The following is a 25,447-nucleotide window of genomic DNA, read 5'->3' as shown; positions in this document are numbered from 1 at the left end:
GGTTCACCAAGATAGATCTTCGTGGTGCGTATAATCTTGTGCGAATTAAGCGAGGCGATGAATGGAAAACTGCATTTAATACGCCCGAGGGTCATTTTGAGTATCTAGTAATGCCATTCGGACTTGCCAATGCTCCATCAGTGTTTCAGTCCTTTATGCATGACATCTTCCGAGAGTACCTGGATAAATTCCTGATTGTGTACTTGGATGACATTTTGATCTTCTCGGATGATTGGGAGTCTCATGTGAAGCAGGTCAGAACGGTTTTTCAGGTCCTGCATGCTAATTCTTTGTTTGTGAAGGGATCAAAGTGTCTCTTTGGTGTTCAGAAGGTTTCATTTTTGGGGTTCATCTTTTCCCCTTCTACTATCGAGATGGACCCTGTTAAGGTCCAAGCCATCCATGATTGGACTCAGCCGACATCTCTGAAAAGTCTGCAAAAGTTCCTGGGCTTTGCTAATTTTTATCGTCGCTTCATCTGCAATTTTTCTAGTATTGCTAAACCATTGACCGATTTGACCAAGAAGGGTGCTGATGTGGTCAATTGGTCTTCTGCTGCTGTGGAAGCTTTTCAAGAGTTGAAGCGTCGTTTTTCTTCTGCCCCTGTGTTGTGTCAACCAGATGTTTCGCTTCCGTTCCAGGTCGAGGTTGATGCTTCTGAGATTGGAGCAGGGGCTGTTTTGTCGCAGAGAGGTTCTGATTGCTCAGTGATGAAACCGTGAGCCTTCTTTTCCAGGAAGTTTTCGCCTGCTGAGCGAAATTATGATGTGGGCAACCGAGAGTTGCTGGCCATGAAGTGGGCATTCAAGGAGTGGCGTCATTGGCTTGAAGGAGCTAAGCATCGCGTGGTGGTCTTGACTGATCATAAGAACTTGACTTATCTCGAGTCCGCCAAGCGGTTGAATCCTAGACAAGCTCGTTGGTCGTTGTTTTTTGCCCGTTTTGACTTTGTGATTTCATACCTTCCGGGCTCTAAAAATGTGAAGGCGGATGCTCTGTCTAGGAGTTTTGTGCCCGACTCTCCGGGTGTATCTGAGCCGGCGGGTATCCTCAAAGAGGGAGTAATTGTGTCTGCCATCTCCCCTGATTTGCGGCGAGTGCTGCAAAAATTTCAGGCTAATAAACCTGATCGTTGTCCAGCGGAGAAACTGTTTGTCCCTGATAGGTGGACGAATAAAGTTATCTCTGAGGTTCATTGTTCGGTCTTGGCTGGTCATCCTGGAATCTTTGGTACCAGAGAGTTAGTGGCTAGATCCTTTTGGTGGCCATCTCTGTCGCGGGATGTGCGTACTTTTGTGCAGTCCTGTGGGATTTGTGCTCGGGCTAAGCCCTGCTGTTCTCGTGCCAGTGGGTTGCTTTTGCCCTTGTCAGTCCCGAAGAGGCCTTGGACACATATCTCTATGGATTTTATTTCAGATCTTCCCGTTTCTCAAAATATGTCAGTCATTTGGGTGGTCTGTGATCGCTTTTCTAAGATGGTCCATTTGGTACCCTTGTCTAAATTGCCTTCCTCCTCTGATTTGGTGCCATTGTTCTTCCAGCATGTGGTTCGTTTACATGGCATTCCAGAGAATATCGTTTCTGACAGAGGTTCCCAGTTTGTTTCGAGGTTTTGGCGAGCTTTTTGTGGTAGGATGGGCATTGACTTGTCTATTTTCCTCGGCTTTCCATCCTCAGACTAATGGCCAGACCGAACGAACCAATCAGACCTTGGAAACATATCGGGGATGCTTTGTTTCTGCTGATCAGGATGACTGGGTGTCCTTTTTGCCTTTGGCTGAGTTCGCCCTTAATAATCGGGCCAGCTCGGCTACCTTGGTTTCGCCGTTTTTCTGCAACTCTGGGTTCCATCCTCGTTTCTCTTCAGGGCAGGTTGAGTCTTCGGACTGTCCTGGTGTGGATACTGTGGTGGACAGGTTGCAGCAGATTTGGACTCATGTAGTGGACAATTTGACTTTGTCCCAGGAGAAGGCTCAACGTTTCGCTAATCGCAGACGCTGTGTGGGTCCCCGACTTCGTGTTGGGGATTTGGTTTGGTTATCTTCTCGTCATATTCCTATGAAGGTTTCCTCTCCTAAGTTTAAACCTCGTTTCATTGGTCTGTATAGGATTTCTGAGGTTCTTAATCCTGTGTCTTTTCGTCTGACCCTTCCAGATTCTTTTTCCATACATAACGTATTCCATAGGTCATTGTTGCGGAGATACGTGGCACCTATGGTTCCATCTGTTGATCCTCCTGCCCCGGTTTTGGTGGAGGGGGAGTTGGAGTATATTGTGGAGAAGATTTTGGATTCTCGTGTTTCAAGACGGAAACTCCAGTATCTGGTTAAGTGGAAGGGTTATGCTCAGGAAGATAATTCCTGGGTCTTTGCCTCTGATGTCCATGCTCCCGATCTTGTTCGTGCCTTTCATGTGGCTCATCCTGGTCGGCCTGGGGGCGATAGTGAGGGTTCGGTGACCCCTCCTCAAGGGGGATGTACTGTTGTGAATTATGTGGCAGAGCTCCCTCCTGTGGTCACAAGTGGTACTTTGGCTGATTCTCTCTGTAAGCTTCCGTTGGTGGAGGGAAGTGGTACTGCGGCTTCTGAGTTTCCTCCCTCAGGTGATGTGGTGAGGTTGTTAGGTGCTGCTCTACTTAACTCCACCTAGTGCTTTGATCCTGGCTTCCTGTTAATGTTCCAGTATTGGACTTGTTTTCCTCCTGGATCGTTCCTGTGGCCTGCTGCTCTGCATAGCTAAGTTTTCCTTTGCTATTTTGTTTGCTTTTCTTCTGTCCAGCTTATCTATTTGTTTTGCTGGAAGCTCTGGGACGCAGAGGGTGTACCTCCTTGCCGTTAGTTCGGTACGGAGGGTCTTTTTGCCCCCTTTGCGTGGTTTTTAGGGTTTTGTGTTGACCGCAAAGTTACCTTTCCTATCCTCGCTCTGTTCAGAAAGTCGGGCCTCACTTTGCTAAATCTATTTCATCTCTACGTTTGTCTTTTCATCTTACTCACAGTCATTATATGTGGGGGGCTGCCTTTTCCTTTGGGGTATTTCTCTGAGGCAAGGTAGGCTTATTTTCTATCTTCAGGCTAGCTAGTTTCTCAGGCTGTGCCGAGTTGCATAGGCAGCGTTAGGCGCAATCCACGGCTGCCTCTACTGTTATTGGATAGGATTAGGGATTGCGGTCAACAGAGTTCCCACGTCTCAGAGCTCGTTCTATGTTTTTGGATTATTGTCAGATCACTGTATGTGCTCTGACCTCTATGTTCACTGTGGTACTGAATTGCCTAATCATAACAGGCTAGCTTTCTGAGCTCCGCTACATGCTACACCTAAACCCTCTGATTGTGTCACAACTGCTGCACCCAGTAAACTAAGTGATACATCGCTGGAATCGGGATCTCTTTTACTACATTATGCTGTTCTCAGAAGAGTTTGCAAAAACCTGTTGACAGATTCTCTTTAAGAGTCAATTATGTTAATTCTTGGCTTAAATATGAAATGGGTATTTGTCCTTAGTATGACAACACTGAATGTTGTTTACGGTCTATATACTATAGCAAAGCGGAAGAATAAGATTTTAAAGGGGTTCTCTGGTACTTTTATATCAGATTAGTCTGAGTTTGGATACCAACAAGCACTTTGATTGGATGATGGAAGGGGACCCAGCTCAATACATTGTGTAGTGGCCGTAAAGGGTGCATAGTAGAGACTTGCAGTACCAGTTCCTCTTTGCTGTAACCCCCTTAATCAGATAATTAGTGGGATTCCTATTACCATAGATTTACATTTTCCATTTTTTAGCACTTTTGTATAAAGCAATAAACAAACAAACAAAAAAATCTGTATTGTCTGTATTGTCAGTCGTTACCGATTCATCTGCCAACAGGCTGCACAGAGAGAAGACCCTGTCATTTACCACAGTCGCCACATCTTACACACAAATTCATTAATAACTAATCCTCTGCATGCTCTGCGGTGCAGATGGCCGAATTTCAGGACTGGTTCCTAAGAGCGGATGGTTTGTAACTCTCCATGTGACAGGGAGTAATGTGAAATAAAGGATTTCTTTTTATTACGTGTCACTTCCCGCCATGTCTTGGGGGTGACACGTGGCGTGGAGATGTTTTTCAAAATACAATGGAACCTAAGTTACACATTTTTGGCTGCAGAATTTATATAGACACAAAAGGCTTCAAAAAGTCCAAAATAAATCAATAAAAGACATTAAAAAAAAATTAAAAATGTCAAAAATGGGGTACCCTAAGCTGACCCTCTACAGAACTCCTACATTCACCCATAGTGAGTAAATATGCCAAATTTATGAAATCACTGGGGTCCATATGTTGAAACTGCCACAGATCTTGAGCACTTTGGTCACGATTAGTCACTCTCTCAAAGGGATCACACACAGGCCCGATTACATCGGATGAGTGCTATTCATGATTTTCATGGATGGCGCTCGTACCCATGAGATTCTATGGGGCTGTGCACATGTCCGATTTTTTTGTCAGACCAAGTGGTGCAAGGAAAAAATCGGACATGTGTCGCATTTTGATGTGAGTGTAGGATCAAAATCGGCAATGCAAGTCTTGGGGTCCGTAGAAAATATTCAACCACACAAGGGTGGTCTGATTTTCATGGACTGACAGAATGGAGACGGTGGGGAAAGCTGTTTTTTTTTTTACTCCACTTCTGAGAAACACTGATGACACTCTGATCAAACTCTGATCAGAATAATCAGACATTTTTTTTCCAGATGAAGATGAAAGGGTCGTGTGCACCTACCCTGGGGCTGTGTTGTTACAGAGTTTTTTGAGGAGGTTTTGGGAGTAGATGCACTCTAAAATCCTCTTCAAAACTTTTGGAAAACTCTTATTTTTTATTTTTGGGAGGAAATCCAGTTTTACGTTAGTATGAGGAGCATGTCAATTCTTTGAAGTAGATCCTTAAGGAAACCTGTCCGAACTAAGCGCTAATTAAAAGATTGCAAAAATGCTATAGAAAAATAGCAGAGGTTTTTGCTTGAAAATCTTACCGCTTTTTAACATGTCAAAAAATTCTGTATGAAGCAATGAATTGAGCCAAAAATTTTTAAGAATGCTTACAAAAATTGTTTTCACAGCTTATATTTATCAACTAACAAAAGGCAAAGAGAACGAACAAAAGAAAAATCTAAATAGAATCATCAGTTCGTCTAGGTATCCTTACACACAGTTTTTGAAAAACCTCGTCAAGGAGGTTGTTGCAAAGTTTTAGAGACCTAACCACAGATCTTCTGTGGATGAGGCTTGTACAAAACCTTCTGTGTCTTCATGTAATCCCAGGCAGACTGGATGATGTGAGATCAGGGCTCTGTGGCGGACATATCATTACTTCCAGGACTCCTTGATCTTCTTTACCCTGAAGATATTTCTTAATGACATTTGCTGTATGTTTGGGGTGGTTGTCTTGCTGTGAAATAAATTTGGAGCCAATCAAGCGCTTCCCTGATAATACTGCATGATTGATAAGTATCCTCCTGCATTTCATAGATTGGAGGATATTATAAATCTTCACCAAATCCCCAACTTCATTTCTTGAAATGTAGCCCCAAACTTGTAAGGAGCTTCCACCATGCTTCATTGTTGCTTGCAGACACTCATTATTGTACCGCTCTCCAGGAAAAAAAAATGCCTTCTGTTACAGCAAAATACTTCATATTTTGGCCAATCAGTCCAGAACACCAGTTGCCATTTTTTCTGCAGAGCTGAGTCACTTTGCCTTGTTTCCACATGGAACGTATGGTTTTTGGTCACAATTTTTCCATGAAGACCACTTCCAGACAGACTACTTTGAACAATAGACGGCTGTAGCCAGTTCCCACTGGTTTCCTGCGAGTTCTGAGCTGATGGCATTGCTGGACACCTCCCGATTTCATCAGCTACACTAAATTTCCTTGGCCGACCACTGCATCTACGGTTCTCAATGGTGCCAATTTATTTGTGTCCTCAATGCTGAGAACCACAGGCAGATCCTTATCCATCATGCAATACCAACAGGGAGGTGTCTGATTGGCTCCAAATTTATTCTCCAGCAGGACAACAACCTCAAACGTACAGGCAATGTCATCGTCAAGGTAAAGAATAACAAAAAAACCTGGAAATGATGATATGGCCCCACGGAGCCCTGATCTCATCATCATCCAGTCTGTCTGGGATTACAGGAAGATACAGAAAGATTCTGTATACAGAAAGATTCTCATCCACAGAAGATCTGTGGTTAGGTCCTCAAGATGTTTGGAACAACCTCCTTGCCGAGATCCTTCAAAAACTACGTTCACATCTAACAAGAAGAATTCCTGCTTTGATGCTCTTTTGAAGGCACAAAATATTGATGTAATTTAGGTTTCTCTTTTGCTCATTCTCTTCGCACTTGGTAAATTGATGGAAGTACACTATTAACACTTCTGCTTTTGAAAACGTTACTACTTTTCTTACTTAGCAGTAATTTGTCCACACCTGCCTAAAACTTTTGCACGATACTGTAGCTTCAAGAAGATTTCATCCACTATTTAAAATCTGCAGAAAGAAGGGATCTGTAGTAGAAAATCTCCGATACTCCAGTGTTGGTGGGACCGGAAGAAATGATGTCCCATTCATTCAGTCACTTGAGCGCTGAGGATCAGGTGACAGACGGACAGGGTGTCATCACTTCTGCATACATGTACAGAGATGTAAACTTTACAATATGGAGAGAAAAATCAATAATAATTTACAATCAGTCCAAGTTGCATTACATAAGATTTCCTGCGTGGTGTGATTACCTCCAGCACCCGGCCAGTGATGAACTTCTCACAGTGGTCACACTTGATGCCAAACATAGCATGGTAGTCCATTTCACAATAAGGGATCCCATCTCTGCAAGATAAAACAGGATGTCAAGGGTTAATATTTTATATACAATCTGTATATGGGACTATATAACCCAACTAAGTGGTTTTATCATCTGATCTCCATGACATGCCTTTGCTTTATGACTGGCGGGGACCACGCTATGGGACCGCCACTGATCTAGGCAATGAGGGGTATGAAGATGTCTCTCCGAAGTGGTTGATCAGAGAACCGCTATGCTGGAGAAAACCACTGCTGAAGCCCAGTTATTCCAGGATTGGGGCAGGTTCCGGGATTCGGACTCACTTTGATCATTGCTGGAGCCTAGATTCACTAGGACCCACAATCGATCACCCACCCTGCTGTAATATTGGGCCATAGTCTATATGTGTGTCTCCGTCACACAGTCCATATACACAAGATACAGCCACTTACTTGCTAATATATTCCGCCTTCAAATGGACACCGCACGTCTTGCATTTGAAACAGTCCAAGTGCCAGTGTTTCTCCAAGGCAACCAGTGATTGACCATTTTTTATTTCCAAACCGCAGCCTCCGCAATCTAAATGGTGAGAAACATCACATTGTGACGCTGAAGGACAGAACACTACACAGTCAGGGCCGAAAGTGCTGGAACTCATAAAATTATTCCAGGAAATGAAGGATTTCTCCCAGAAAATTATTGCAATTACACATGTTTATTTCCTTTGTGTGTATTGGGACACAAGAAGTCATAGAAAAAGAGGCAAATTGGATATAATTTTATGCATAACCCCAAAAATGGGCCGGACACAACTTAAGATCAGTACAGGGTCAGGAATGTAATGTATGTACACAGTGACTGCACCAGCAGAATAGTGAGTGCAGCTCTGGAGCATAATACAGGATGTAACTCAGGATCAGTAATGTAATGTATATACACAGTGACTGCACCAGCAGAATAGTGAGTGCAGCTCTGGAGCATAATACAGGATGTAACTCAGGATCAGTAATGTAATGTATGTACACAGTGACTGCAGCAGCAGAATAGTGAGTGCAGCTCTGGAGCATAATACAGGATGTAACTCAGGATCAGTAATGTAATGTATGTACACAGTGACTGCAGCAGCAGAATAGTGAGTGCAGCTCTGGAGCATAATACAGGATGTAACTCAGGATCAGTAATGTAATGTATGTACACAGTGACTGCAGCAGCAGAATAGTGAGTGCAGCTCTGGAGCATAATACAGGATGTAACTCAGGATCAGTACAGGATCAGTAATGTAATGTATGTACACAGTGACTGCACCAGCAGAATAGTGAGTGCAGCTCTGGAGCATAATACAGGATGTAACTCAGGATCAGTACAGGATCAGTAATGTACAGTAATGTATGTACACAGTGACTGCACCAGCAGGATAGTGAATGCAGCTCTGGGGTATAATACAGGATGTAACTCAGGATCAATACAGGATCAGTAATGTAATGTATGTACACAGTGACTGCACCAGCAGAATAGTGAGTGCAGCTCTGGGGTATAATACAGGATGTAACTCAGGATCAGTAATGTAATGTATGTACACAGTGATTGCACCTGCAGAATAGTGAGTGCAGCTCTGGGGTATAATACAGGATATAACTCAGGATCAGTAATGTAATGTATGTACACAGTGACTGCACCAGCAGAATAGTGAGTGCAGCTCTGGGGTATAATACAGGATGTAACTCAGGATCAGTACAGGATCAGTAATATAATGAATGTACACAGTGACTGCACCAGCAGAATAGTGAGTGCAGCTCTGGAGTATAATACACGATGTAACTCAGGATCAGTACAGGATAAGTAATATAATGAATGTACACAGTGACTGCACCAGCAGAATAGTGAGTGCAGCTCTGGGGTATAATTCAGGCTGTAACTCAGGATCAGTAATGTAATGTATGTACACAGTGACTGCACCAGCAGAATAGTGAGTGCAGCTCTGGGGTATAATACAGGATGTAACTCAGGATCAGTACAGGATCAGTAATGTAATGTATGTACACAGTGACTGCACCAGCAGAATAGTGAGTGCAGCTCTGGAGCATAATACAGGATGTAACTCAGGATCAGTACAGGATCAGTAATGTACAGTAATGTATGTACACAGTGACTGCACCAGCAGGATAGTGAATGCAGCTCTGGGGTATAATACAGGATGTAACTCAGGATCAATACAGGATCAGTAATGTAATGTATGTACACAGTGACTGCACCAGCAGAATAGTGAGTGCAGCTCTGGGGTATAATACAGGATGTAACTCAGGATCAGTACAGGATAAGTAATATAATGAATGTACACAGTGACTGCACCAGCAGAATAGTGAGTGCAGCTCTGGGGTATAATTCAGGCTGTAACTCAGGATCAGTAATGTAATGTATGTACACAGTGACTGCACCAGCAGAATAGTGAGTGCAGCTCTGGGGTATAATACAGGATGTAACTCAGGATCAGTACAGGATCAGTAATGTAATGTATGTACACAGTGACTGCACCAGCAGAATAGTGAGTGCAGCTCTGGAGCATAATACAGGATGTAACTCAGGATCAGTACAGGATCAGTAATGTACAGTAATGTATGTACACAGTGACTGCACCAGCAGGATAGTGAATGCAGCTCTGGGGTATAATACAGGATGTAACTCAGGATCAATACAGGATCAGTAATGTAATGTATGTACACAGTGACTGCACCAGCAGAATAGTGAGTGCAGCTCTGGGGTATAATACAGGATGTAACTCAGGATCAGTAATGTAATGTATGTACACAGTGATTGCACCTGCAGAATAGTGAGTGCAGCTCTGGGGTATAATACAGGATATAACTCAGGATCAGTAATGTAATGTATGTACACAGTGACTGCACCAGCAGAATAGTGAGTGCAGCTCTGGGGTATAATACAGGATGTAACTCAGGATCAGTACAGGATCAGTAATATAATGAATGTACACAGTGACTGCACCAGCAGAATAGTGAGTGCAGCTCTGGAGTATAATACACGATGTAACTCAGGATCAGTACAGGATAAGTAATATAATGAATGTACACAGTGACTGCACCAGCAAAATAGTGAGTGCAGCTCTGGGGTATAATTCAGGCTGTAACTCAGGATCAGTAATGTAATGTATGTACACAGTGACTGCACCAGCAGAATAGTGAGTGCAGCTCTGGGGTATAATACAGGATGTAACTCAGAATCAGTACAGGATCAGTAATGTAATGTATGTACACAGTGACTGCACCTGCAGAATAGTGAGTGCAGCTCTGGGGTATAATACAGGATATAACTCAGGATCAGTAATGTAATGTAAGTACACAGTGACTGCATCAGCAGAATAGCGAGTGCAGCTCTGGAATATAATGCAGGATGTAACTCAGGATTAGTACAGGATCAGTAATATAATGAATGTACACAGTGACTGCACCAGCAGAATAGTGAGTGCAGCTCTGGAGTATAATACAGGATATAACTCAGGATCAGTACAGGATAAGTAATGTAATGTATGTACACAGTGACTGCATCAGCAGAATAGTTTTGAGTTGTAGGATAGTGAAGATACAAGGTTAGTGAAATAGGTCTGTTTAGCAGAAGTGAGGGCTAGTTTGAAGGCAAGTGTAGTTTGTTTGAAAGCAGTGAAGTCGTCTGGCAGGCGTGTTTTTTTCCAACGCTGCTCCGCGACCCTGGATGCTTGTCGGAGTTTTTTGGTGAGGTTGTTATGCCAGGGTTGCCTATTGATTTGTCGCACGTTGCCATGCATGAGAGGGGCACCTGAGTCTATGGCTGATGTGATGGTGGAGTTATAGAAAGCGGTGGCGCTGTCCGTGTCGTGGAGTGAAGATATGGAGGACAGAGGTAGGAGAGAGTCTGAGAGACTGTGAAAGTCTAGGTGTGCAAGGTTTCTGGGAGGATGTGGTAGTGGCTGGACATGGAGTGCGGGTGAGGAGGACAAGGATGAGAAGGTGAGTAGATGGTGGTCAGATAGGGGAAAGGGAGAGGTTGTGAGGTTAGATAAGGAACAGAGGCGGGTGAAGATGAGGTCTAGGGTATGTCCGTCTGTGTGGGTGGCTGTGGAAGAACTGTTACGTAGTGTGAACATACTCTTTAAAGAACTGACATAGCTGTATTAACTGCCAGACTTGCAGAGCAGTGTGTCACCCAGTGTACAGTACGCGTCCTTCCCTAACTTTATGTATTTACCAAGTCATCCCTGGCTCTGTGGCCTCTGCATGTAAGATTTAATGACTTCTGCTGTGAACCACCCACTGTGCTCTGAGTTCACTCCACATCTGCTTCTCAGCACGCACCAAACATTTGTTCCCTGTATCCACTTACAGAAGCGCCATAAACTACAACAAGCTAAATATAAGTAAGAGGCTAATGTAAAGATGTGCTATAATTCAACAAGTACTACCGTTGTCTTACTTTATGATAAGATTTTAAATATAAGTTATGATTTGGAAGTACTTCTTGTACAGGGGCGCCAGGTTTTAATTTTTTCCTAATTAATAATGATTGTAAAAAATAAAATAATGCTGCAGTACTACTTTTTACCATTAGGTGGCGATGCAAAGGCTTTTAATTACAATGATGAGTATAGTTGCATATGGGACGGACATATCCAATGTATTTTTTTTCTGATGTGGTGGAGCTATGTTAATTAGGTGCAGTTTACTAAGTCAAAAGCTATTTTCACCTTTGTAGCCAATGTTCTTTTAATATTCTATGGAATCTAAAATTAAAAAAGGAGCAATTAAGAAATGTTTGTCTTTTTTCAGTTTCCCATGATTGTGCTCCAAATCACAAAGCAAGGTGCATAAAGACATGGATTGGGAAATTTGGTAGTGGAAGAACGTTACAGGCAGGGATGAGCGAAGTCGAACAGTAAAGATTGGAGTGTACGAACCCCGAACACGGACTTCTTACTGTATGTCCATGTTACTGTTCGGGTTTGGCAGCCTAACAAAGCTTGTTAAAAGGCTGCAACACAGCAAATAAACACATTTTAAGGCTGTTGGCACTTCTTGGCTCTACCACAGCCATGCCAATAATACTTTGGCTGGTTATTAAAAGTAGAGGGGACCCCACATCATTTTTGAGAGTCCCCCCTATTTTTAGAAACCAGCCAAGGGAAAGCAGACAGCTGTGAGCTGGAGCTATTATGCTGGGAAGGGGTCAATAGCCATGGAGCTTAACAGCCTATTAATATCAGCCACAAGCCTTTTGCCGTTTTTTTTAAATTATTTATTTAAATCATTACAAAAAAAACAGCTTGTGGACCCCTCTATTCTAGACAACCAACCTTGCTAATGCGGAGAGCTGAGGGTTGCAGCCCCACAGCTGTAAGTTTTGCCTGGCTGGTTATCAAAAATACAGGAGAACCCACGCTGTTTTTTTTTCCCTTATTATTTATTTAGAGCACATCTGCTCTCGCTGTTATTAGCGGCAGCAGAAGTCCCATCAGTTGATGCCAGTGACCGGAGGTAAACTTTCTACCTCTGATCATAGCTGAAGGCTCAAGCTATCATTTGACAGAGTGGGAATCGCAGTTGTCTGACCGGCAGTAATGTTTTTGTCGCCTATCAGAAGCAGTGTTTGCTGTGCTGTCATGTACATGACAGCGTGGAAAACACTGGATGTTTGGGCCCACACTTAAGTGAATGAGGTACAGGTCTGGGTTCAGTTCTGGGTACCCAAACCCAAACTTTTTTAACTGTTCGTCTGAACCCGCCAGACCCAAAAATCCAGAGCTGCACTCATTGGGTACATACATTACTCACTATTCTGCTGGTGCAGTCACTATGTACATACATTACATTACTGATCCTGTGCTGATCCTGAGTTACATTCTGTATTATACTCCAGAGCTGCACTCACTATTCTGCTGGTGCAGTCACTATGTACATACATTACATTACTGATCCTGAGTTACATCCTGTATTATACTTCAGAGCTGCACTCACTAGTCTGCTGGTGCAATCACTGTGTACATACATTACATTACTGATCCTGAGTTACATTCTGTATTATACTCCAGAGCTGCACTCACTAGTCTGCTGGTGCAGTCACTGTGTACATACATTATATTACTGATCCTGTACTGATCCTGAGTTACATCCTGTATTATACTCCAGAGCTGCACTCACTATTCTGCTGGTGCAATCACTGTGTACATACATTACATTACTGATCCTGTACTGATCCTGAGTTACATCCTATATTATACCCCAGTATAAGCCGACCCCCCTAATTTTGCCACAAAAAACTGGGAAAACTTAATGACTTGAGTATAAGCCTAGGATGGAAAATGCAGCAGCTACTGGTAAATGTCAAAAATAAAAATATATACCAATAAAAGTAAAATTAATTGAGACATCAGTAGGTTAAGTGTTTTTGAATATCCATATTGAATCAGGAGCCCCATATAATGCTCCATACAAAATACGCCCCATATAATGCTCCATACAGTTTATGATGGCTCCATAAGATGCTCCATATTAAAATATGCCCCATATAGTGCTGCACAAATGTGGATTATGGCCCCATAAGATGCTCCATACAGATAATTGCCCCAAATAATGCTGCACATGGCCCCATAAGATGATCCATACAGATATTTGCCCTGTATAGTGCTCCACAAATGTTGATTATGACCCCATAAGATGCTCCATACAGATATTTGCCCCCATATAATGCTGCACATGGCCCCATACAGATGCCCCATACAGATATTTGCCCCCATATAATGCTGCACATGGCCACATAAGATGCCCCATACAGATATTTGCCCCCATATAATGCTGCACATGGCCCCATAAGATGCTCCATACAGATATTTGCCCCATATGCTGCTGCTGCAATTAAAAAAATAAAAAAATCACATACTCACCTCTCAGGTCCCCAGCACTTGCTATACTCACCTTTCCCGTTCCACCACCGACCGCCGCTGTGTCTTCCCATCCTCTGCGCCAACGTTCAGGAAGAGGGCGGCGCGCACTAATCACGTCACCGCGCCCTCTGACCTGAGCGTCACTGCAGAAGACACAGCGGCGCCGACGGTGGAATGAGGAGCAGGTGAATATCGCGCACTGCCCCCGTCATACTTACCTGCTCCTGGTGCCGTCGCTGCACGTCTGTTCCCCAGCGCCCTATACTCGAGTCATACCCAGTGGTCGGCAGGGGAGGGGGAGCTGGGGCTGTCTAATTATACTCACCTACTCCTGGCGCGGTCCCTGCACGTCTGTTCCCCTGCGCTGCAGCTTCTTCCTGTAGTGAGCGGTCACCGTTACCGCTCATTACAGTCATGAATATGCGGCTCCACCTCTATGGGAGGTGGAGCCGCATATTCATGACTATAATGAGCGGTACCATGTGACCATGTGATTGTATTAGATCTGGAGCAGATTCTTCAGATATTGTGATAAGTCATAAATCCTCCAGACAGATTTAGTCCTATCTGGAGGGAATCAAATATGGCAAATTCGGATTCGTCGACCGATTCCGAACATATTCGCTCAACTCTAGTCCTGGACCACAGAAATGTTTGACCACCAGTAAATGTGTTTTTTTGCCTGTAATCGTGTGGCGATGAGACCTCATTCTTGCCCTCAGTTTCTGTCCCGTTTCCCCAATATAGAGACCCCAATAGTATATATGGTGCACAGAATGAACCCCACCACATTGGAAGAGAAACATGTGAATTTCCCGGGAATCTGACAGTCCTGCTGTGTGTTGGGAATCTGGTTCCTGTCTTTGCTCTCTACTTGAGTGCAGGTTTTGCAGTTGTTCCCTTTGCTCGGATAAGTTCCTCTCGGTGTATCGAACGTCGGATGATCATGTTTCCTAAATTTGGAGGTTGCCTGTAGCACAACAAGGGAGGGTCTTTGAACATTGTTTTAAGCCGGTCATTTTTGTGTAGGATATGGTGACTTTTTTAGCAGTTTTGTTTGCACCCCAAGCTGTGGGTTGTAGGTCACCACCAGAGGTACACGATACATAATACATTAGATTATACCTGTATATACACTATAAGATCAAGTTCTTATAATTTAAAGCAACCAACACACTTACTTCTCAGGGACTGGATAGAGAAATTGCTGTTGCCAACAGTGGGGGAGATGGTACATTTTTGGCAAACACACTCCTTGCCATTAAAAGTCACACGATCGCCTGGAGGGAACGGGCTTCTAGAACACAGGGAATGAATATATATTAGCGGAGGCTGAATTCTAAGCACTACATATGGCAAATTACTAATTGTGTAGAAGTTGTACGGTACTGTAATGGTGCTAACCAACTGACTGCATAGTGCCCCTCACCCATAATAATGGCCCCCATAAACTGTCCTCATCAGTACAATCACCAGTACATAAAGGATACCATAAAGGCACACTTACTTGCAAATAGCGCACACGAAGCAGCAGGGGTGGTAGGTTTTTCCGAGTGCAGACACCACCTCCCCTTCTATGAACTGATCGCAACTGAAGCATCTGGTTCCATAGAGTTTCTGATAATCCAGAGTACATATGTAATCTCCCTGCCGTACAAAAAATCCTCCCTGGGCAAGGTCAGAGCCGCAAACTGGAAGAGGGAGAGAAAATGTTCACTATTAATGGTGACCAATGGACTCTAAAGACACCGGCCGCTAAGAAGCCTGGAATGGGTGGCCAACCCGAGACATATGTGTAAGCCGGCCATCTTCGACTTTGGACAGAAAAAGTTTAGTTACACTGGTTACAAGATTCACACTCCGGAGTTACAGACACACTTGGAGATGTCAAAGTATTCTGTCCACTGAAGGAGGCAATGTGGCAATCACCATTATTTGAATGTGTGGCTGCACTGTTAATTGGGGTAAGTGACCTACACTGTTACTGTAGGTCTATGTTTGTATTGTTTTCTGGGATCTGCGGCTGCACTGTAATTAGGCCCTGGCTAGCACTCATTGTCAGAGTCAGCTTATGCTGCATGGCTGGAGGTTGTTTTTGGTTATTATAGGAGAAGGCATTTAGTGGATTTATCTGCGACTGTTCCTTGGTTTAGTGAGTGTGTGATAATTCCCTTTCTTCTCCTACTTTGGTTTAACCCCATCCTCCTCTCCCTGGTGTATTCCTCTGTTATATGTGTGAGTATATTTGTATGTTTGGTATTTTTGTTACCCCTGATTGTATTAGCTTGCTAGTCTGATTGGTGTATGTTGTGAATTCTCTGGCAGAGCTCCCTCCTGTGGTCACAAGTGGTACTTCGGCTGATTCTCTCTGGGAGCTTCCGTTGGTGGAGGAGAGTGGTACTGCGGCTTCTGAGTTTCCTTCCTCAGGTGATGTGGTGATGTCGTTAGGTGCTGCTCTATTTAACTCCACCTAGTGCTTTGATCTTGGCCTCCAGTCAATGTTCTAGTATTGGACCTGTTTCCTCCTGGATCGTTCCTGTGGCCTGCTGCTCTGCATAGCTAAGTTCCGCTTTTGCTATTTTGATTGCTGTTTTTTTCTGTCCAGCTTGCTATTTGTTTTTTCTTGCTTGCTGGAAGCTCTGGGACGCAGAGGGTGTACCTCCGTGCCGTTAGTTCGGTACGGAGGGTCTTTTTGCCCCCTTTGCGTGGTTTTTTGTAGGGTTTTGTGTTGACCGCTAAGTTACCTTTCCTATCCTCGCTCTGTTCAGAAAGTCGGGCCTCACTTTGCTATATCTATTTCATCTCTACGTTTGTCTTTTCATCTTAACTCACAGTCATTATATGTGGGGGCTGCCTTTTCCTTTGGGGTATTTCTCTGAGGCAAGGTAGGCTTATTTTCTATCTTCAGGCTAGCTAGTTTCTCAGGCTGTGCCGAGTTGCATAGGGAGCGTTAGGCGCAATCCACGGCTGCCTCTAGTGTGGTTGGAGAGGATTAGGGATTGCGGTCAGCAGAGTTCCCACGTCTCAGAGCTCGTTCTATGTTTTTGGGTTATTGTCATGTCACTGTGTGTGCTCTGACTTCTATGTCCATTGTGGTACTGAATTACCTTATCATAACAGTACTGGAGGCCCAAAGTACTAATGATTCTCAATAGAGGGAAAAAATAAGTTCTGAGACCATTTTTTTTTCTCTGCACTGTGTTTTGCCTTTTTTTTCCCCTAGACATTTGGGTGGTTCAGGACACAGGTGTAGCAATGTCCAAAGAGAAACAAAAGACCAGCGCTCCATCCGGGTGTAATATTCCAAAGTGCAAACTTTATTGGGCCATGTTACAGCAACGTTTCGACCCGGAGGTCTTTGTCAAGCATATCTAAACATGCAAGGGAGCAGCCTTAAATGGCGTGGAGCCACACATTGCACCAATCACCATCAGGTCAGCCCCCTGCCTCTTAATACCACATAAAAATAACAAAACACACATCAGATACATATCATATAAAAGTCCACCACCGCAGATACAAACCCCATAGAGGAGACATGGAAAAGATCTATAATATATGTAATACATAAGATGTTTACCTTTACATCCACCAATTAGGTAGATGCATAAATCGTTGCTATAGAGATGTGAACCAATCATAGACAAAATAGATTCCACCAATACCTAACTGTTGTAAATGGCGCCTAAATATACAAATAGCCTATCAGATAGTTCAAGCTACATAAGCGTACACCTAACCACCAACCGGTCCCCCTGTTACATGCCGCACCACTCACGTCATATCCCGCTCTAGTCTCCACAGCTTACTGAGCTGATCACCGTAACCGGCGCTATCAGCGTCATCACAGCAGCGCGCATGCGTACGAGCCGCGAGAACACATCGCGGAGAACAGGGAAAACCAACCAGCGGAGGAGACCGCCCATATCTTTGGTCACATGACCTGAAGAAAACGTGTAACCAAGGTGACAACAACAAAAACAATGCTCATAAGCTGCCTCATCTGAAGCAGCAAAGTAAAGGTCCTACATGCAGCCTCTGCACGAGTGAGTGTACCCGCAAATGGCACAGCCAGTGCACCGCCACCAGACAGTGCAACCCGCCGGTCAGCGCGTGCACACCCACAAATACCAGAGGTGCAGTAAGGGCACAACCAGGAGCAACAAACGCTACTCTCCTCACTTTAATCGGGAGCCAGATGACCATGACACCCTGGGAAGCTATAGGGGACAAGAAAACCGCCCAACCATAGATGATATAAAATTCCCTCTCACATCACATAGGATATAATGGAAACAATAAACTAAATAGAAACTTCAATCCCGTCATCCATCGTCCATGGTGTATCCAGTCCCCAATGACTATATACATATGACATCCTATGAAAAAATAGAAAAATAAAAAATAAAAAACATAAACCACGGAGTGGAACAGATACATTAAAAATACACCGATATGAGCTGCACAAACCTCATCAATATGATAGGGCTATACTACACAGGTCTGTAGATTAAAATCTAAGTTTAAACCACCTGGTTGTAAAGATCCCAGTATAAAAATCCACTTCAACTCCTTTTGTTTTAACAACTGTAGTCTGTCACCACCCCTCCTTAGGGTCGGAACACTGTCAATAACCCTGAATCGCAGCTGATTGACAGAGTGCTTATGTTCCAGGAAGTGTTTCGGAACAGGCAACTCAGTCAGGCCAGTTCTCACAGTACTCTTGTGTTTGGTAATTCGTGCTCTGACCTCCATGGTCGTCTCACCAACATAGGTGAGCCCACACGGGCATACAATCATGTACACAACCCAACTGGATGTGCAAGTGTACCTTTCTTTAAGGAAAATCCTTCTGCCAGTATGGGGATGGCAAAAGAATTCACCTTTTAGCATGTTGTTGCAACAGGAGCAACCTAAACACGGAAAATTCCCATGCTTGCCACACTGAGAGTTCTCTGAATCGAGGATTTCGAGGTCCCTACATCAGAACGAACCAACCTGTCCCTGAGATTACGCCCCCTTCTGAAGGACATCAGTGGATAAGTCACAAAACTAGGGATCGTTGGTAGACCACGTTGTAAAAGTGACCAGTGTTTCCTAATCACTCTACCAATCTGGTTGCTTGCTGGATTATAAGTAGTCACAAATGGGATCTGATCACAAACCCGTTTCACACGTGTCTTTTTGCGAATACTCTCACGAGAGCAGTTCAAGGTTTTCTCCTTAAATCTCACAACCTCCTTACCAGGGTACCCCCTCTGCAAAAACTTCGAGCATATCTCATCCAGACGTTGATTAACTTTATCCTCATCAGACACAATCCTACGGACCCGTAACAACTGACTCCATGGCAATGAATTAACCATACTCCTTGGGTGATTGCTATCAAACATCAGCAGGCTATTCCTGTCAGTTTCCTTGACAAAAATATCGGTTCTCAGCCTACCCATTTCCTTATATACCAAGGTATCTAGGAACTGTACCTGAGTCATAGAATGTGTGAGAGTAGTTCAGAGTGTATCTGATTCAGATAAGTCTGGAAATCAAGTAATTCTTGTAGACTACCTTCCCAAATGACAAAAATATCGTCAATATAACGCCACCAGGCTCTGACGTGGCGCCAGAGGATGGAACTGTACACAAACTTGTCCTCGAGCACCGCCATGAAGATGTTGGCATAAGTGGGGGCCACATTGGACCCCATGGCGGTGCCCCTCAACTGCAGGAAAAAAATCGTCCCCAAAGAGGAAAAAATTCCTCCTGAGGACGAATTCCAACAGTGTGAGGACAAGCTGTGCACACTCGGGGGCCACGTCAGAGCCCGACAGCATACATGAGACCGCATCCAAGCCCTTTTCGTGTTCTATAGATGTGTATAACGATACAACATCAAATGATGCCAGAATAGTTGTCTCCGTAACATTAACATCCTCGATCTTATCCAAAAAATCGTTCGTATCTTTCACATACGACCTAGCTGAAATTGCAAATGAATATCCGATCCAGAAAAATGGCTGTTTTGTTAAACAATGAACCCCGACCCGAAACAATCGGGCGACCCGGAGGATCACACAAACATTTATGGACAGGTAGTTTTTTCTTCTATCCTTCCAGTAGATGGGCATGGCACCAGGAGATGGAACAGGATCCTTGATGCAAACAACTGGCTAAGACGATGGTGCAGACAACAAGGATTTGGATTCCTGGACCACGGTGTGAATTACTGGTATGATGGACTCCTCGCCAGAGACGGACTACACCTCAACAAACCTGGGAAACACACATTCGCCAGAAGACTCGCTACACTCATCAGGAGGGCGTTAAACTAGAAGAAGAGGGGACGGGAAGAAAAACATTAGACTCGTACAAAGACGACCCAGGAAAACATACTCAGAAGGGAGGTAAGAACATTTCTAAAACAATCCACAGTGAGGAGATTGGAACAAAACAAAATCCTCTAAACTGCATGCTCGCAAACGCCAGAAGCCTGACAAACAAGATGGAAGAACTAGAAGCAGAAATATCTACAGGTAACTTTGACATAGTGGGAATAACCGAGACATGGTTAGATGAAAGCTATGACTGGGCAGTTAACTTACAGGGTTACAGTCTGTTTAGAAAGGATCGTAAAAATCGGAGAGGAGGAGGGATTTGTCTCTATGTAAAGTCTTGTCTAAAGTCCACTTTAAGGGAGGATATTAGCGAAGGGAATGAAGATGTCGAGTCCATATGGGTTGAAATTCATGGAGGGAAAAATGGTAACAAAATTCTCATTGGGGTCTGTTACAAACCCCCAAATATAACAGAAAGCATGGAAAGTCTACTTCTAAAGCAGATAGATGAAGCTGCAACCCATAATGAGGTCCTGGTTATGGGGGACTTTAACTACCCGGATATTAACTGGGAAACAGAAACCTGTGAAACCCATAAAGGCAACAGGTTTCTGCTAATAACCAAGAAAAATTATCTTTCACAATTGGTGCAGAATCCAACCAGAGGAGCAGCACTTTTAGACCTAATACTATCTAATAGACCTGACAGAATAACAAATCTGCAGGTGGTTGGGCATCTAGGAAATAGCGACCACAATATTGTACAGTTTCACCTGTCTTTCACTAGGGGGACTTGTCAGGGAGTCACAAAAACACTGAACTTTAGGAAGGCAAAGTTTGACCAGCTTAGAGATGCCCTTAATCTGGTAGACTGGGACAATATCCTCAGAAATGAGAATACAGATAATAAATGGGAAATGTTTAAGAACATCCTAAATAGGCAGTGTAAGCGGTTTATACCTTGTGGGAATAAAAGGACTAGAAATAGGAAAAACCCAATGTGGCTAAACAAAGAAGTAAGACAGGCAATTAACAGTAAAAAGAAAGCATTTGCACTACTAAAGCAGGATGGCACCATTGAAGCTCTAAAAAACTATAGGGAGAAAAATACTTTATCTAAAAAACTAATTAAAGCTGCCAAAAAGGAAACAGAGAAGCACATTGCTAAGGAGAGTAAAACTAATCCCAAACTGTTCTTCAACTATATCAATAGTAAAAGAATAAAAACTGAAAATGTAGGCCCCTTAAAAAATAGCGAGGAAAGAATGGTTGTAGATGACGAGGAAAAAGCTAACATATTAAACACCTTCTTCTCCACGGTATTCACGGTGGAAAATGAAATGCTAGGTGAAATCCCAAGAAACAATGAAAACCCTATATTAAGGGTCACCAATCTAACCCAAGAAGAGGTGCGAAACCGGCTAAATAAGATTAAAATAGATAAATCTCCGGGTCCGGATGGCATACACCCACGAGTACTAAGGGAACTAAGTAATGTAATAGATAAACCATTATTTCTTATTTTTAGGGACTCTATAGCGACAGGGTCTGTTCCGCAGGACTGGCGCATAGCAAATGTGGTGCCAATATTCAAAAAGGGCTCTAAAAGTGAACCTGGAAATTATAGGCCAGTAAGTCTAACCTCTATTGTTGGTAAAATATTTGAAGGGTTTCTGAGGGATGTTATTCTGGATTATCTCAATGAGAATAACTGTTTAACTCCATATCAGCATGGGTTTATGAGAAATCGCTCCTGTCAAACCAATCTAATCAATTTTTATGAAGAGGTAAGCTATAGGCTGGACCACGGTGAGTCATTGGACGTGGTATATCTCGATTTTTCCAAAGCGTTTGATACCGTGCCGCACAAGAGGTTGGTACACAAAATGAGAATGCTTGGTCTGGGGGAAAATGTGTGTAAATGGGTTAGTAACTGGCTTAGTGATAGAAAGCAGAGGGTGGTTATAAATGGTATAGTCTCTAACTGGGTCGCTGTGACCAGTGGGGTACCGCAGGGGTCAGTATTGGGACCTGTTCTCTTCAACATATTCATTAATGATCTGGTAGAAGGTTTACACAGTAAAATATCGATATTTGCAGATGATACAAAACTATGTAAAGCAGTTAATACAAGAGAAGATAGTATTCTGCTACAGATGGATCTGGATAAGTTGGAAACTTGGGCTGAAAGGTGGCAGATGAGGTTTAACAATGATAAATGTAAGGTTATACACATGGGAAGAAGGAATCAATATCACCATTACACACTGAACGGGAAACCACTGGGTAAATCTGACAGGGAGAAGGACTTGGGGATCCTAGTTAATGATAAACTTACCTGGAGCAGCCAGTGCCAGGCAGCAGCTGCCAAGGCAAACAGGATCATGGGGTGCATTAAAAGAGGTCTGGATACACATGATGAGAGCATTATACTGCCTCTGTACAAATCCCTAGTTAGACCGCACATGGAGTACTGTGTCCAGTTTTGGGCACCGGTGCTCAGGAAGGATATAATGGAACTAGAGAGAGTACAAAGGAGGGCAACAAAATTAATAAAGGGGATGGGAGAACTACAATACCCAGATAGATTAGCGAAATTAGGATTATTTAGTCTAGAAAAAAGACGACTGAGGGGCGATCTAATAACCATGTATAAGTATATAAGGGGACAATACAAATATCTCGCTGAGGATCTGTTTATACCAAGGAAGGTGACGGGCACAAGGGGGCATTCTTTGCGTCTGGAGGAGAGAAGGTTTTTCCACCAACATAGAAGAGGATTCTTTACTGTTAGGGCAGTAAGAATCTGGAATTGCTTGCCTGAGGAGGTGGTGATGGCGAACTCAGTCGAGGGGTTCAAGAGAGGCCTGGATGTCTTCCTGGAGCAGAACAATATTGTATCATACAATTATTAGGTTCTGTAAAAGGACGTAGATCTGGGGATTTATTATGACGGAATATAGGCTGAACTGGATGGACAAATGTCTTTTTTCGGCCTTACTAACTATGTTACTATGTTACTATGTTACTATGTATGATTTTGGGCAATACGTATATTACCGGTGTAACGGGAAAATCAACAATCAAAAATTCTGACAGCTTATGGTCAATGAGTCCCATGGAAAGGGAATCACTGACCACAAGCTGTAATTCTCTCTGAAACCCTGACGTCGGATTACCAGGCAATTTCGCATATATAGAACTATCAGCTAACTGCCGCTGTATCTCAGCTTTATATTTCATACTGTCCATGACAACCACCGCTCCGCCTTTATCAGCCGGTTTGATGGTTATAGATGGATTCCTGGCCAACGCATCCAAAGTCATTCTTTCCCTGTAAGACAGATTATGAACTGACCGAGGTCTAAAGTCCTTTCTTATCTTTTCAACATCCTTCTGTACTAACTCGATATAAGATTCAACAAAATGGTTCTTGCTAGGAGGTTGAAAAGAACTCTTATTATATAAACCTACTTCCCGTAACGTGAAGCCACGGGTAGGAGCCTCACAACTCGTACTACCACCATCCACCCTACCTGAAAAATTGGAGGATAGTCTCAATCTCCTAAAAAAAGCATGTAAGTCAACCTCCAAACTGAACCAATCTGGATTATTTGATGGACAAAAAGAAAGGCCCTTAGATAAGACCTTAAGTTCAATGTCAGACAAAATAATAGATGAAATATTGACCACCAACTCCTTACTGGTTACTGATTGTCCTTCGTGTTCCTCGTCCTCATTGTGGTATTCCGCCCCACACGTTGTACCCGGGACGTGTTGCCATTTCCTGTGTTTGCGACCGCCTCTCCGGCCGCGCCTCCTGGAGTAGTTTTGTCCATCCTCTCCTTCTCCAAAAAATGATGTTGATCCTTCTTGGCTCCTCCCAGACTGGAATCATCCGTCGATTCGGAGTCAGCTGTTGTAAAGCCGAAGTTAGACTGTTTCCTGTTCTGTATTTTCTTACGCCTCCTTGGTGTCGTAGGTCTCTTCCTACCACTGTTGGAATACTGATTAGAGGTAGATTACCAAGAGAATATATGGCCCATTTTGTAATCATCAGCATCACGAAACCATTTGGTACGCTTAGTGGTCTCTATATCATTTCTGAACTTAGACAGATTCTCACCCATCTTAGTTTCCAGGGGGCCCCAATCTTGTGCTGTCAGTTGAGTCTTTTATTGCTCCTCCAAACCAGCAATGTTCTGTTTAATGTTTTAATGTTTATTAGAGATGGACTCAAATCTTGTACAGAACTGGACATTATCTGGAAGTAAAGTCGGTCTTAAATGTGGTCGCAGCCCACGTGGAATTCTACGGACCTTAAAGTATTCAGTCAAGGTCACAATGTGAAGTTCAAATGAGATCAATCTCCGTTTCTCATTTTCCAGCTTTCTCCTCAACATCTCCGTAGTCGGTTTGCTCAAGAAAGCAATGTCCATATTGGTATCTGATAAAATCCGTACAGCATCATCATCGGTGTAAGAGAAAGTCATGGCATTGCCCAGATCACCCACATCTGGGTTAACAATTGTATCCATATTGGAAATAGGGTGCCCGTCAATCCAGGTTCAGACAGTGCAAAGAAGAAAAAGAAGACTGACAGCACTCACTTATTGGGGCGCCAGGTCCACATCCAGGGAACCTTCCTGGAACATCCACATAGTCCAAAGAGAAACAAAAGACCAGCGCTCCATCCGGGTGTAATATTCCAAAGTGCAAACTTTATTGGGCCATGTTACAGCAACGTTTCGACCCGGAGGTCTTTGTCAAGCATATCTAAACATGCAAGGGAGCAGCCTTAAATGGCGTGGAGCCACACATTGCACCAATCACCATCAGGTCAGCCCCCTGCCTCTTAATACCACATAAAAATAACAAAACACACATCAGATACATATCATATAAAAGTCCACCACCGCAGATACAAACCCCATAGAGGAGACATGGAAAAGATCTATAATATATGTAATACATAAGATGTTTACCTTTACATCCACCAATTAGGTAGATGCATAAATCGTTGCTATAGAGATGTGAACCAATCATAGACAAAATAGATTCCACCAATACCTAACTGTTGTAAATGGCGCCTAAATATACAAATAGCCTATCAGATAGTTCAAGCTACATAAGCGTACACCTAACCACCAACCGGTCCCTCTGTTACATGCCGCACCACTCACGTCATATCCCGCTCTAGTCTCCACAGCTTACTGAGCTGATCACCGTAACCGGCGCTATCAGCGTCATCACAGTAGCGCGCATGCGTACAACGAGCCGCGAGAACACATCGCGGAGAACAGGGAAAACCAACCAGCGGAGGAGACCGCCCATATCTCCGGTCACATGACCT

The 25,447-nt window shown here is 43.5% G+C and overlaps 1 protein-coding gene across 1 annotated transcript in view; it reads right to left on the bottom strand.

Moving 5' to 3' along the window:
* ABLIM2 (actin binding LIM protein family member 2) overlaps window positions 1-25,447 on the bottom strand; it is a 288,154-nt gene that overhangs the window by 147,508 nt on the left and 115,199 nt on the right. The window contains exons 3-6 of the mRNA XM_069744770.1: window positions 15,270-15,453; window positions 14,944-15,059; window positions 7,290-7,416; window positions 6,788-6,881 (exon numbers count right to left, since the gene is read on the bottom strand). Of these exons, the coding sequence (XP_069600871.1) occupies window positions 6,788-6,881; window positions 7,290-7,416; window positions 14,944-15,059; window positions 15,270-15,453 (521 nt within the window). The remainder of the gene's footprint in view (window positions 1-6,787; window positions 6,882-7,289; window positions 7,417-14,943; window positions 15,060-15,269; window positions 15,454-25,447) is intronic.

This window comes from Ranitomeya imitator, chromosome 1 (genome assembly GCF_032444005.1).
Source record: "Ranitomeya imitator isolate aRanImi1 chromosome 1, aRanImi1.pri, whole genome shotgun sequence".
Classification (NCBI taxonomy): Eukaryota; Metazoa; Chordata; class Amphibia; order Anura; family Dendrobatidae; genus Ranitomeya; species Ranitomeya imitator.
The sequence above is the reverse complement of the archived record's forward strand: the minus strand, read 5'-3'. Positions and strand labels throughout refer to the sequence as shown.